Here is a 15,349-nt window from a genome sequence, read left to right as displayed (position 1 = left end):
CTAGTGAAATACATTCAAGAAGCTCCTTCCTGGATAAAATCTATACCCAGCCTGACATTTAAGGCCCTCAATAATTTGACTTCAACTTACATTTCCATTTTCACATTTTTCCCTTTCATGTCACACTGAACTTCTAGATTATTTCTGTTCTCTCCTACCTCAATGATTTCATGCAGGCTGTCCTCCATGCCTACAGTCGATTTCCTCAACATTGCCACCTCTTAAAACCCTGATCTACCTTCAAGATTCAGCTTATGTTTCTATTCTTCCATGAAGTCTTCCCTGATCTAAAATTGAAAGTGTTGTTCCTCATACTTATTGGAGAATTTTGGCTAAAACAATCTTTACCCACATGACATTCCTCCTCATATCATACTTATTTTTGCACACATTATCTTCTCTATTAGCCTTAAAGCTTTACAATGGCATGGACCAAGTTGTCTTTGACTGTTATATCATTAGTGCTTAGCATATTATTGAATTACACATTGGCAGTACTTAATATATTTCTGTTGAAACTGGAATATTAGTTTTAGAAGAATTACCTTTATCCATGCATAGCAGTGGTAAAGTGTATTGTCCAAGAAATTCATTTGAACCTATTGTAGACTGATTTTCGGCAACAAAGCGTACTAGTGCCATTTCTGGGGCATGGATGGTAAATGTGAAAGTTTCATTCCATCGAGGAGCAAAAGCTGACATATAAAATAACAGATATAGTCAAAGAAATAATCTTTGGATAAAATAAAAGGTTAATTTATGTTTATAACTTTTCCTCCATACCCTTACAAGACTAATATTGTCAAGAAAATTTGTCACATCTCATTTATGATCCTATTTAATCATCTTTTTCAAATTTAGGGAGGCCGATATGTCTGTTTCTACTGTTATTTTTTAAACATTCTTAACACTCTCTCCAAAAATGAATATTTTCATATACAAAGAACAGAAAAAAATAATTATATGTGAAATGAAAAAAAATTCTATTATAAACAGATTACTTTTAAAAATTAGAATGTGAGAAATTCAATATGTTCTTTCAAAGCTGCCTTGCTTGTCTGTATTTCTTTCTGAACTTCTATCTGTTCTCCTCTGTGCATTATTTTTAAAATGTTTCAATGAGCAGCTTTTCTTTCTTTTCTTTTCTCCTTTTTTGGGGCAATACTATTATTATTTCCCTCATATTTCCCCAAAAATATAATTCTTATGGCAAACAAATAATCAAACCAAATGAATTCACTCATTTGCTATGTCCATAAATATATGTCTCATTTAGTATCTTAAGGCCATTATCATTCTATTCCACAAGGACATCATAATCAGTAAATCAATTAATCAGAGGACTCCTATTTGTTTTCCTTTACAATATTTGTTACTATCTAAACAGTTCTACCTGGTTTTTTGGTTTATGAGCCTACATGCACAGCTGGATTAAAGAGTGTTTGCGGTTTCATGATTTGGGGGCAATAGTTCCAAATTGTTTTCCAGAATGACAAGACCAAAGCACACCAGTAGGTCTGTTTTCCTGGATCCCCTCCAACAATTTTCATTTTCCTTTTTTATCTTTACCTATCTGATGGCTGTCAAAATTCTTTAAAATTTCATTTCAGTCATTTAATAAACATTAAGTGCCTATTATGTAATAGGGACTGTGCTAAGTGCTGGGGATACAAATATAGAGGAAAAAAAAAAAAGACAGTCCTTGACCACAAGAAGCTTACAATTTAATGCGGGAAGGTAACATACAAAAGGAAACTAAAAAGGAAGAAAGAGAGTGGGAAAGAAGGTACCCTGCTTGAGAGTATAATGAAGTCTAGTGCAAAGATGTGTGTAGCTAATGGGAAATGAAGAAAGGGCTACCTTGGAAGTCCTCTTTAAATGGAGGATTTGAGAGTACTTCTTTATTCTTCTCTCCAGTCCTCCAATCAGCGGGACAGAGGATACTGATAAGATGTCAGGGATCTTGTAATCTCCCAAAATAATTTATCTAATTATTAGTAATTGGAAGTATTTTTTTCATATGGGTGTTGCAAACTTGGATTTCTTTAGAGAATTGCCTGTTCATATCATTTAACTTTATTTTGAAATGTCTGTCATTTTTTAAAATAAATTTTTATGCCTTTTATTTTTTTGCATAATCATAGCTGGACTTAATATCCTTCCTCCTCCTTTGCCAAACAGCCATTCCATACAGTGAGCAATAATTTTCAAAGTCAAAAAAGAGGAAAAGTCAGCATAACTGATCAACAAATTGAAAAAAGTCCTAAAACATTATGCAATGTGCAATAGCTGTGGACCTCCAACCTCCATGAAAGGGTGGGTTGAAGTATCCTCATATCTCTTCATTCAAGTCATGCATGATTTTAATAATTTTGTTAATCATTTGATTTTTTGTAGGCAGTTTTTTTTCCATTTACATAACTGTAGTCATTGTATATATAGTTTTCTTGGCTCTGTTTACTTCACTATTAATCAGTTCGTGTAGATCTTTCCATGCTTCTCTGTATCCATAACATACATAATTTCTTGCAGCACAGTAAAATTTTGTTACATTTAGGTACCACAATTTGTTTAGCCATTCCCCAAGCAATGGATATCTACTTTGCTTCCTGCTCTTTGCATTCACGAAAAAATGATGATAGAAATATTTTGATGGAGAGAACCAAACAAACTCAATGTTGTATCATTGCCAACATTTTGTACAGCTGCCAGAGTTAAATCTCATTTTCCTGTAAGTCATGTAACTTCAGGGAAGTCATTTATTATTGTACTACTAACAGTTTTGCAGGATGCAGGTGGATTCAACCAGAGTCCCCAAACTCTGGAAAGTCACTAAATCTAAAAATAGTAATACTAAAAATAGTAACTGTACTTTTCTATAGAAGCAACTGTAAATCTCTTTTTAGGGTCCTTGTGCCTACTGAGGGGGTCCTGAACCCATTTGTATGCCTTGTTAATAAATTGCATAGTTCAGACTTTGTTTCCTGAGTTATTATAAATTCACTCACAACAGGTGTTTATGGGAACTTTCTCCTTATAATGGTTTCCTTGGGGTATTAGCCCAGTAATGCAGTCTCTGGTTCAAAGAGAATAAACATTTTAGTCATTTTATTTGCATAATTCCAAAATTATTTCCAATATGGCTGTACCATTTATCAGCTCCATCAACAATGTATTTGTGTGCTAATTACCCCACAATCCCTCCAACATTGACTACAGTTATTTTTGTCATCTTTACTAATTTTCAAAGAATGAGGGGAGACCTCAGTTATTTTATTTATATTTCTGTTATTAATGGTGATTTGCAGCATTCTTTCATGCAATTGTAAGTACTTTGCAATATTTCTATTGAGAACTGTTTATATCCTTTGATCACTCATTTATTGGGAATGGCTATTAGTCATATATGTGCATATCTATTTGTTAGTTATATATATATATGGGTATATATGTGTGTATATATATATATATATATATGTATGTATGTGTATGTGTGATATACACACATACTTTGGAGACCAAAACTTTATCAGAGAAATGTGATATAGTTATTTTTTCCATTCAACTATGTCCCTTCTAATCCAAAAAAAATTTTTTTGTTTGTATGGAAGCTTTTCAGTTTCAAGTAACCAAAGTTAGATATTTTATGTTTTGCAAGTGCCTGTTTTTTTATAATTTGATCTTTAATATTATGGTCTCATACACATTCAGAATCTATGGTGTAATATGACATAAAGTGTTGGCCTAAGGTTAATTTCTACTGGACTGCCTTGCAGTTTTCCAAGCAGTTTTGTCAAATAAGAAGTTTTTCCTAGTCAATTTACATTTTCCACTTCATCATTTTATTGAGTACCATTGCTTCTGATTCTTCTTTGTCTAATCTCTTTCATTGATCTGTATCTCTATTTTTTAAAATAATACCAGATGGTTTTAATGAAAACTACTTTATAATACACTTGGAGGTCTCAAAGTGTTTTGCTCTTTCATTCCTATTTTTTTCATCATTTTTCTTTGATATTCTAGAATTTTTGTTTTTCCAAATGAATTTTGTTATTATTTTATTAAGTACTTTGAAGTATCTCTTTGGTAATTTGATTGTCATAGCATTGGAAATATAAATTAATGTTGGTAAGATTGTCACTTTTATTATACTGGCATGGCCCAGCCATGAGCACTGAATAGTCCTCCAACTATTTAAGCTGTTCTTTACTTCTTTAAGGAGTATTTTGTAATTGAATCCATCCAATTCTTTTTTGTGCATTGACAGATTGATCCCCAGATATTTTATACATTTTGTAGTTATTTGGGATGAGATTTCCCTTTCTATTTTTTGCTTCTTAGATTTTGTTAATATTGTATAGAAATGATATTGATTTTGAGCATTTATTTTGCAACCTACAACTTCGCTGAAGCTAATAATTGTCCTATTAGTACCTTTGCTGACTCCCTAGGATTTTCCAGGCAAACTATCCTATCATCAACAAATAAAGATAGTTTTATCTTCTCTTTGTCTGTCTGTATGCCTTTAATTTCTTTCTCTTATCTTATTGTTGTTACTAAAATTTCTAGAACCACATCCAATAATAGTAAGGAGAATAATCATCCTTTCTTTACTCTCATATTTATTAGAAAAGGTTCTGGTGGGGCAGCTAGGTGGCACAGTGGATAGAGCATTGGCCCTGAAGTCAGGAGGACCTAAGTTCAAATCCGATCTCAGACCAAACACTTGACACTCACTAGTTGTGTGACCCTAGGCAAGTCACTTAACACCAATTGCCTTAAAAAAAAAAAAAAAGAAAAGCTAATGGGGCGGAGCCAAGATGGCAGAGTAAAAGCAGTGACTTGCCTGAGCTCTCCCCCAAACCCCTCCAAATATCTATAAAAAAAATGGCTCTAAACAAATTCTAAAGCAGCAGAACCCACAAAAAGACAGAGTGAAACAAATTTCCAGCCCAAGACAGCCTGAATGGTTGATCAGAAAGGTATATCGCGCCAGGAGGGGAGAGGAGCGCAGTCTGGCATGGGAGCGCAGGCTGAAGCGACCCTGGAGCAGGCCTCAGAGGACCAAATCATGGCAGCTGTGGCGGTTTCCAGACTTCTCAACCCACAGACGCCAAAGACAACTTAGAAGGTCAGTGGAAAAAATCTGTGTCTGTAGTGAGAGAGAGAAGCAGGTGGTCTCAGCTCCAGTCCACAAGCTTGGCTGGGCAGTGGCTGCCTCCTGAGCTTCCGGCCCACAGACTGAGGGGGAATCCAGTGGCTGATCAGAGAGGGATTGCAGGAATCTCTCTGCTGGTGCAGGATTCTCTTGCTTTGCCCGTGGTTGGATCTGGGTCACAGTTCTGGGTGGTGGTCCTGGGGCTAGGAGGAGCGCTGGCATGGTGGAGCTTGTAGTGGCTGTGGAGAGGAAACCATCCTCCCAGATCCAAGACAAAAAAGAGTGCTCATAGACCAGAGCACAGGTCAGGAAAGGAGTAAACACCTCACCCTTGATCATAGCACCTTGGAAGAACTGAAAATTTACAGGTCCCTAGAAGTATCTCTGAAAACCGCTGCACAAAACCCCTGAAGCTTGGGACAGTACATTCTCCACATTAGAAACAGACTCCTACCTTAACAAAGAGTTTATAACTCAAGTAATTGGCTGAGATCATGAGCAAGCAGTGCAAAAAGAGTCAGACTATATTATCTTACTTTGATGACAAAGAAGATCAAAACATATAACCAGAAGACAATGAAGCCAAATCTCCTACTTCCAAAACCTCTAAGAAAAATATGAATTGGTCCCAGGTCATGGAAGATCTCAAAAAGGATTTTGAGAAGCAAGTAAGAGAAGTAGAGGAAAAACTGAGAGTGATGCTAAAGGAGACCCAAAAAAATACTGAAGAAAATAACAACTTAAAAAATAGCCTAACCCAAACGGCAAAAGAGGTCCAAAAAGTCAATGAGGAGAAGAATGCCCTTAAAAGCAAAATTAGGCAAATGGAAAAGGAAGTCCAAAATCTTACTGATGAAAATACTTCCTTAAAAATTAGAATGGAGAAATTGGAAACTAGTGACAATTTGAGAAATAAAGGCACTGTAACACTAATCCAAAGGAATGAAAAAATAGAAGAGAATATGAAATATCTCATTGAAAAAACTACTGACCGGGAAAATAGATCCAGGAGAGAGAACTTAAAAATTATTGGACTATCTGAAAGCCATGATCAAAAAATTCAAGAAATTATCAAGGAAAACTGCCCTGATATTTTAGAACCAGAGGGCAAAATAGAAATTAAAAGAATCCACTGATCTCCTCCTGAAAGAGATCCCCACAGGAAAACTCCTAGGAATGTTGTAGCTAAATTCCAGAATTCCCAGGTCAAGGAGAAGATATTACAAGCAGCCAGAAGGAAACAATTCAAGTACTGTGGGAACACAATTAGGATAACATAAGATTTAGCAGCTTCTACATTAAGGGTCTGGAGTATGGGCATGGGAGTATGATATTCTGGAGGGCAAAGGAGTTTGGACTACAACCTAGAATCACCTATCCAGCAAAAATGAGTAGAATCCTTCAGGGTAAAAAATGGTCATTCAATTAAATAGGGGACTTTCAAGCATTCCTGTGGAAAAGACCAGAGCTGAATAGAAAATTTGACCTTCAAATACAAGACTCAAGTGAAACACGGAAGAGGTAAACAGGAAAGAGAAGTCATAAGAGACTTATTAAGGTTGAACTGTTTACATTCCTGCAGGGAAAGATAATATTTGTTACTCATGAGTCCTTTGTCAGTATTAGGGTAGTGGGAGGGAAAAAATTATATGTTTCTATAGATAGATAGATAGAGGACACAGGGTGAGTTGAAGATGAAAGGGTGATATCTGGAAAATAAAATTAAGGGGTGGGAGAAGATTATACTGGGAGAAGGAGAAAGGGAGAAGTAGAATGAGGTAAAATATCTCACATGAAATAGACAAGAAAAGGCTTTTACAGTGGAGGGGAAATGGGGGGAGGTGAGAGGGAGTGAGTGAATCTTATTCTCATAGGATTTTGCTTAAGGAGGGAATAACATACACAATGGGGTATAGAAATCTATCTTACCCTACAGGAAAATAAGGGGGGAAGGGGACAAGAGAGCAGGGGGTTGATAGAGGGGAAGGCAGATTGAAGGAGGGGACAATCAAAAGCAAACACTTCTGAGCAGGGACAGGGTCAAAAGAGAGAATAGAATAAATGGAGGTAGGATAGGATAAAGGGAAATATACTTAGTTTTTCACAACAGGACTACTATGGAAGTATTTTGCATGACCACACATCTATAACCTGTATCGAGATGCTTACCTTTTCAATGAAGGTGGGTGAGAAGGGAGAAAAGGAGAAAATTTGTAACCCAAAGTTTTAAAAACACATGTTACAAATAAAAAAAATTAAAAAAATAAAAGAAAAGAGAAGGTTCTGGTACATCCCTACTGGATATGATGTTTGTTTTTTATTTTAGATAAATGATTTTTATGGTATTAAAATTTCTCTATGCTTACACTTTATAATGTTTTTAGTGCTTTACAATGACTAACTCATTTTACCCTCACAACAACCCTGGGAATCCCCATTTTACAGATGAGGAAACTGAGGCAAATGGGTTAAGTGAATCGCCCAAGATCACACAGCTGGTCAGAGGCACCATTTGAATTTGAGATCTTCCTGATGGACTTCTGGAGGTGGAGTTAATATGGTAAAGCAGAGGAAGAACTATAGCCAAGCTTTCTCAACATTCCCCTCTAAACAGCCTTAAGATAATGGCTTCAAATTGAATCCTGGAGCAAGAGATCCAACAAAAGGTTAGGGTGAGGCATTATTCCACCCCAATACAACTGAGGAGGTCTGAAAGATAGATCTGTGACACTGGGGTTAAGACTAGGCCAGAACCCATATGGATGTAACATCAGTGAAAAGACTTAATGGTAGTGACAGAGGTTTGGGAACTCTCATGCCAGAGATGGTAAGAGCATCAGGCAATTAGTCAGAAAAATATTACAGGGGAAACATGTGCTAGCACTGGGTGCAGGATAGGATGCTGTTTAGCAACTCAATTGCCCATAGTCACTCCCAGATCACAGCTCAACAGTGGAGAGGAGCATTTTTAGTCATGAAGGGAGCAAGGGCTCTAAGGAATAGTATTCCTTGCAGTTCAAGGATGGAGAGGCCTTGAGGAGCATTGTCAATTATAATCCCAGGGAAGCAGGGACCCTGAGGAGCAGTATCACTTGCCATCTCAAGGAAACAGGGACTCTTCTTCAGTAAGGACCAAAGCACAGACCAGGAAAGCAATAATGACACCTCTCCACAGATCATACCACCTAAAGAGCACAGAAAATTTCCATACACCTAGAACTAGTTCTGAAAACAACAGTGGAAAAAAGTATGAAGCTTGGGACACTACTCACTACAAACCCCTACCCAAGTAACAGAGCTCAACTTTAACACAAAGTTCCAAATGAAGACATAGGCTGATAAAATAAGCAAACAAAAAAAACTGACCATAAAAAGCTACTATGGTGATAGGAGACATCAAAATACTAATTTAAAAGACAATGATGTCAAAAGAGCTACAGACAAAGCCTCAAAAGAAAAAAAGTGAATTGAACACAAGCCCACCAAAAATTCCTAGAAAAGCTTTAAAAATTATTTTACAAATCAAATAAGAGTGGTAGAGGAAAAATTGGGAAAAGAAATGAGAGAGATATAGGAAAAATATGAAAAGATAATTGGTTATTGTCCTTTGTTATTGAAGAGGATCAAAATGACATCACTATGTTGGAGTCAAGGTACAGTCTGCTCAACTCTGCATGATCTGACCAATATAAGCTTGGAAGGCTTTACTACAGGTTGGGCACAAGTGGTCTATATGAACTTTTGGAGTGAAGATATGTCTGCACATCTCACACTTCTTTTGAGCTACTGCAATTCTACTTAGCTCATGGAGCATAACACCTTCTTTGATGTGCACATGACATGCTGGGTGGTCCTTTGCCAGTGTCTCCCATGTCACACAATCAATTCCAAAGTTCTTCAGAGAGACCTGAGAGTGTCCTTGTATCACTTCTTCTGACAACCATGTGAGCACCTGCCTTGTGTGAATTCTTTGTAAAATAGTCTTTTAGTCAAACGTACATTTGCCATTCAAGCAATGTAGCCAGCCCATAGGAGTTGTGCTCTCTGCAGTAGAACTTGTATGCTTGGCAGTTTAGCTCAAGAAAGGACCTCAGTGTCTAGCACCTTATCCTGTCAAATGATCTTCATAATTTTCCTAAGATAATTTCAGTAGAAGCAATTCAACTTCCTGGCATGGTGCTCATACACTCTCCAGGTTTCACAGTCATACAGCAACGAGGTCAGAACAATGGCTTTGTAGACCTTCAATTTGGTAGGCAGTCTAACATCTCTTCTCTCCCACACTTTCCTTCAGAGCCTCTCAAACAGAGCTAGCTCTATGTGCATCAACCTCATTATCTATATGGACATTCCTGAAAAAATGTACTAATGTAAGTAAACTTATCCACAATACTCAAAATAGCTTCACTTTCTATAACTGATGGTTCTATGTATGGATGGCGTGGTACTGGCTGGTGGAGAACCTGTGTTTTCTTGATCTTAATTATTAGGCCAAAATTAGCACAAGTGACGGACAATCATTCTATACTTTGCTGCATCTCAGTCTCAGAGAATGCATTGTGTGCACAATTAACAGCTTGGTAAAAGAGGCACAAAAAAGAAATACTAAAGAAAATAATAGAATTAATAAATAATAGAATTGGCCAAATGGAAAAAGAACCACAAAAGCTCATGGTAGAAAATAATTGCTTTAAATTTGGAATTGGGCAAGTGGAAGCTAATGACTCTGTAAGGGATGAAGAAACAATAAAACTAAGTCAAAAGAGAAAAAATGGAGGATAATGTGAATTATCTCATTGGAAAAAATAGCTGAACTGGAAGATAGATTGGGGAGAGATAAAGATTGATATCATAAATAAATTGGGAGAGCATGGAAAATATCACTTGTTGGATCTATGCATAAGGAAAAAGATTATGACTGAACAAGAGAGAAAGAGGATTATCAGAAGTAAAGTGGATAATTTTGATTACATGAAATTAAAATAAAAAGAGTTTTCACAAATAAAACTAGCATAGTCAGAGTTAGAAGGAAAGCAGGAAATTGGGGAGGAGAATTTATAACACTTTTCTCTGTTAAAGGCCTTATTTCTCAAATGTATAGAGAATGGAGACAAATTTCTAAAAATAAGAGCTATTCCCCAATTAATAAATGGTCAAAGGACATGAACCAGCAATTTTCTTTTTCTTTTTTATTACTAAAATTTAAATATATAATAAGAAAAGAAAAGACACATATTATAAACTTCTTAAATACATAATAAGAAAAGGAAAAAAAGTATGTCATGTGCACAGCAGAACATGAAAGGATTTAAAGGACATAGCACTGTTTCCATTTCAAGAAAGTCTATATAATAAATACTATGCGTTGTGTTGAGAGCTATCCATCTCTTCTTTGCTTCTTTGTAGTTTCTTTTGTTCTCTGCTGTGTACTTTTTACTTTGTTCTTTTTTCCCTTTTCCCCTCCCTTCCAATTAAGTGCAGATATATTTATATATAAATATATACATACACATATACATATACATATATATACATACATACACATATGCATACATACATACATAGACATATATTTTCCCTAACAAATTCTACATCTGATCTTTGTTTTTATATTTGTGCTTATCTCTTATTTCCTGTCCCTCCTAACTCCCCTACTTTACTTTTACCCTCTACCTTGCCCTCCTATTACTTAACCTACCCCCCTAGAACAATCCCTCCCTTATTCTCCCATTCCCATAAATGTAAACATCCTTCTATACCCTCCTTTGACCTATTCCTCCCTCCTTGCCTCTAGAGCTCCCTCCCTTATCCTTCCAAGGATCCCTCCCTTATCCTCCCATTTCCATTAATTTAAATACCCTTCTATATCCTGTCTTTAACATATTCCCTCACCTTCAACTCTAGAGATCCCTCCCTTACCCTCTTCCTTCTCCCTATCCCCTTAGAGTTTTATTTCTTTCTGAATTTAGAAGACTTTTATACTCTTCTAGATATATATGTGTTGTTCCCTCTTGAACCCATTCCCGATGAAAGTAGGTTTCCAGAACTAAAAGCCCTCCTCTCCCATTTAATTCCTCTGTGTTGGCTCTTCCTCTCACACCTCATTTGTATAAGATAATTACTCTGTTTAGCTGTTCCTAAACAGTTTTACTTTTTAAAGTCATATCATACTCATCAACCCCAATCTTTCTTACAAACTACCCAATTGCTAATAACAATCTTAGATATACATTTTGCATTTTACATACATAAAAGGTAAACAATCATCCTTACTGAGTCCCTTGTAATTAGTCTTTAGTATGTACCTGTTGTTCTTCTTGGCTCTTATATATCAAATCTTCTATTGAGTTCAGGTTTGGTTTTTTGTTTTTTGTTTTTTTTTAACAAAGTCCTGAAAGTCTGACAGTTCATTAAATGTCCTTTTTTTTCATTCAGAATTATGCTTAGCTTTGCTGGGTATGAGATTTTTGGTCAGAAATTCAGTTCTTTTCCTCTTCAATGCATAGTGTTCCAAGACCTGCGGTCATTTACTGTCACTGCTGCTAGGGTCTTGTGTGATTCTAATTGTGGCACCACCATGTATAAATTGTTTTTTTTTTTTTCTTGTTACTCATAATATTTTATCCTTGAGCTGGGGGTTTCAGAATTTGACTATGATATTACAGTGGGTTTTTGGTGATAGGTGGATTTTTTCTATTTCTACTTTCCTCTCTTGTTCTGATGCTTCAGGACAATTTTCTTTAATTATTTCTCATGTTATTTTATCAAGATTCTTTTTTTATCATAGCTTTCAGGTAGTCTGATTACTTTTATGTTTTCTCTTCTTGATCTGTACTCCAGGTCAGTTGTTTTTCTTATGAGATGTTTCACATTCTCTTCTATTTTTTCATTCTTTATATATATTTTTTTTATTTCTTGATCTCATAACTTTGCTGGCTTCCCCTTGCCTGATTCTGATTTTCAAGGAGTCATTTTCTTCTTTAAGATTCTGGATCTCATTTTCTAATTGGTTGACTTTCTTTTCTTAATCTTCTTATTTTTCTTTTTTTTTTCTTTTAGATTTTCCTCAATCTCTCTCATTTGATTTTTAAAGTCATTTTTAAGCTCTTCTGTGAATTCTTTTTTGGGCAGGTGACCATTTGACATTACTCTTTGGGGTAGAAGAATGTTCTGTTGCTTCAGCATCCTCCTCTGAAGATGAACCCTGGTCTTCTCTATTCCCATAGTAACCTCTATGGTTGGATTTTTTTCTCCTTTGCCTCTGCATTTTTTTAAAATTATAATAACTTAGTTTTTGTAATCACCTCTAATCCTGGGGTAGGGGGTTGTGCCTCTGCCCTCAGATCCTCCTTCAGTTCTCCCCTCTGTACTGGAACCTAAATGGAGACCTCCAGCTTCCTGTAAGTGCCCACAGCCAGTGGCATCCCCACCTCACTGCTTCTGTACTCACCTGGCTAGTTCCTCTTCATCATCCCTGGCCACATCTCTGCAGCACAGCTGGGTCTGGCACTACTTGTTAGCAGAGGTTCCCTTGATCTTCCCCAGCTCAGATGCCCAACTTCCCTCATTGTCTCTGAGGTAAACATTACTGCAGCTGGGGCATAGGCAGCCTCCCAATTTAGCTAACCCCAAGGTTTGCCACTTGTTGTTTAAGCAGATCTAGGACCCTAGCCTGGAGGTGTTTACTCTTCACAGGAACCAAATCACATCCTGAGATTTTTTTTCTTCAGATCTTCTCTGATTGTCCCTGGATGATACCTGTTCTACCACTGCTTTTATTTGTTTTTAGCACTCTAAATTTCTTCTAAATCACTATTAATCTTCTTTTCTTTTTTTTTTTTTTAGATTTTCCTCAATCTCTCTCATTTGATTTTTAAAGTCATTTTAAGTTCTTCTATGAATTCTTTTGTGAAGAAAAATCTTGAGAGCTTGGAATTTTCTGACCTACTCCTTCATCTTCCCAGAATCCTTCCACAAGTAGTTTTCAAAAGGAGAAATCAAAGCTAACATAATCACATGAAAAATGCTCTAAATCAGTATTTATTAGAGAAATGAAAATTAAAACAACTCTGAGGTACCATCTCATACCTATCAGATTGGCTAACATGACAGAAAGGAAAAAAGACAAATGCTGGAGGGAATGTGGAAAAATAGGGGCACAAAAGCACTGTTGATGGAATTGTGAACTGGTCTAACCATTCTGTAAAACAATTTGAAAATATGACTAAAGAGCTATAAAACTGTAGCAAAACCTAGTAATGCCACTAAGTCTGTATCCCAAAGAGATAAAAATAATAAAAAGGGACCTATTTGTGCAAAAATATTTATTGGTTATTTAGTTGTTCAGTTGTGTAAGATTCTTTGTGACCTTAGAGACCATAACACATGAGGATCTTCTGTCCTTAACTATTTCATGAAGTCTGTCCAACCTCATATTCATTATTTCCATGACACTAGCTATCCATCTTATTCTCTGCCATCCCCTTTTCCTTTTGCCTTCAATCTTTCCCAACATCAGGGTCTTATCCAATGAATCCTTCCTTCTTATTATGTGGCCAAAGTATTTAAGCTTCAGCTTCAGTATTTGTACTTCCAATGAATAATCTGAGTCAGTTTTGACTAAACTGAACTCTTTACTGTCCAAGAGACTCTCAAAAGATTTCTTTAGCACCGTAATTTGAAAGCATCAATTCTGTGGTTCTCAGCTTTCCTCACAGTCAAACTCTCACAGCCAGACATTATTATTCAAAAAAATCATAGCTTTGACTACACAGATCTTTGTTGGCAAGGCAGTATTTCTGCTTTTTAGTATGCTGAGCAGATTTGTCATAGCTCTCCTTCCAAAGAGGAAGTGTCTTTTAATTTCATGACTGTAGTCACCATCTGCAGTGATCTTTGAGCCCCAGAATATGAAATCTGACCCTACTTCCTTTCTTTTCCCTCTGTTGCCAGTAAGTGATGGAGCCAGCTGCCATGTTCTTAAATTTTTTTGATGTTAAGCTTCAAGCCAGCTTTTACATTTCCTCTTTTACCCTCATTGCAAGGTTCTTAATTCTTTTTCACTTTCTGCCATCAGAGTTGTATCATCTGCATAGCTGAGATTGTTGACATTTCTCACAACAACCTTAATTTCAATGTTTGGTTCATCCAACCTTGCATTTTGCATGATATATCCTGCTTATAAGTTAAATAAATAAAGTGACAATATACAGCATTGTTGTACTCCTTTCCCAATCTTAAACCAAATCAGTTGTTCCATGCTTGGTTCTAACTTGCTTCATGACTCACATACAGTTTCCTCAGGAGACAAGTAAGATGATCTGGTATTTACATTTCTTTGAGGACTTGCCACATTTTGTTGTGATCTACACAAAGGCTTTAATGTTGTCAATGAAGAAGAAGTAGATGTTTGTTTTTTTTTTTCTGAAACTCCCTTGCTTTCTGCAGAATTCCGCAAATATTGGCAATTTGGTCTCTAGTTCCTCTGCTTCTTTGAAAACCAGCCTGCACTTCTGATAATTCTGAATTGACATAATACTAAAGCTTAGCTTGAAGAATCTTATGCATAACATTGCTGCCATGTGAAATGGGTGCAATTGTTCAGTAATTTGAACATTCTTTTGCATTGCCCTTCTTTAGGATTGGGACATAAATTGATCTTTTCCAATCCAGTGGCCACTGTGGAGTTTTTCAAATTTGCTGGCATATTGAGTGCCACACCTTAACAGCATCATCTTTTAGGACTTTAAACAGTTCAGCTGGAATTCCATCACCTCCACCAGCCTTATTGCTAGCAATGCTTACTAAGGATCACTTAACTTCATTCTCCATGATATCTGGCTCTAGATCAGTAACCACAGCATCATGCTTACTGGTGATACTAAGATCTTTCTTATATAGTTCTCTATATTCTTGCCACTTCTTAATCTCTCTACTTCTGTTAAGTCTCTACTAATTTTGTTTTTTATCATGCCCATTTTTGCATGAAACTTTTCCTTGATAGCTGTAATTTTCTCGAAGAGATGTCTTCTTTCCCATTTTACTCTTTTCTTCTATTTATTTGTGTTGCTCAGCCTTCTTATCTCTCCTAGTTACTCTCTAGAATTTTGCATTCAGTCGGGTATATCTTTTCCTTTCTCCTTTACATTTCACTTTCCTTCTTTCCTCAGCCATTTGTAAAGCCTCATCAGA

The 15,349-nt window shown here is 36.2% G+C and overlaps 1 protein-coding gene across 1 annotated transcript in view; it reads right to left on the bottom strand.

Annotated features, from left to right (window-relative positions):
* Positions 1-15,349, bottom strand: part of PLCZ1 (phospholipase C zeta 1) — a 101,935-nt gene that overhangs the window by 3,983 nt on the left and 82,603 nt on the right. The window contains exon 13 of the mRNA XM_027838582.1: positions 546-695. Coding sequence (XP_027694383.1) covers positions 546-695 — 150 coding nt within the window. The remainder of the gene's footprint in view (positions 1-545; positions 696-15,349) is intronic.

This window comes from Vombatus ursinus, unplaced genomic scaffold (assembly GCF_900497805.2).
Source record: "Vombatus ursinus unplaced genomic scaffold, bare-nosed wombat genome assembly UNPS02014830.1, whole genome shotgun sequence".
Lineage (NCBI taxonomy): Eukaryota > Metazoa > Chordata > Mammalia > Diprotodontia > Vombatidae > Vombatus > Vombatus ursinus.
This window is presented reverse-complemented; position numbering and strand designations above follow the sequence as displayed.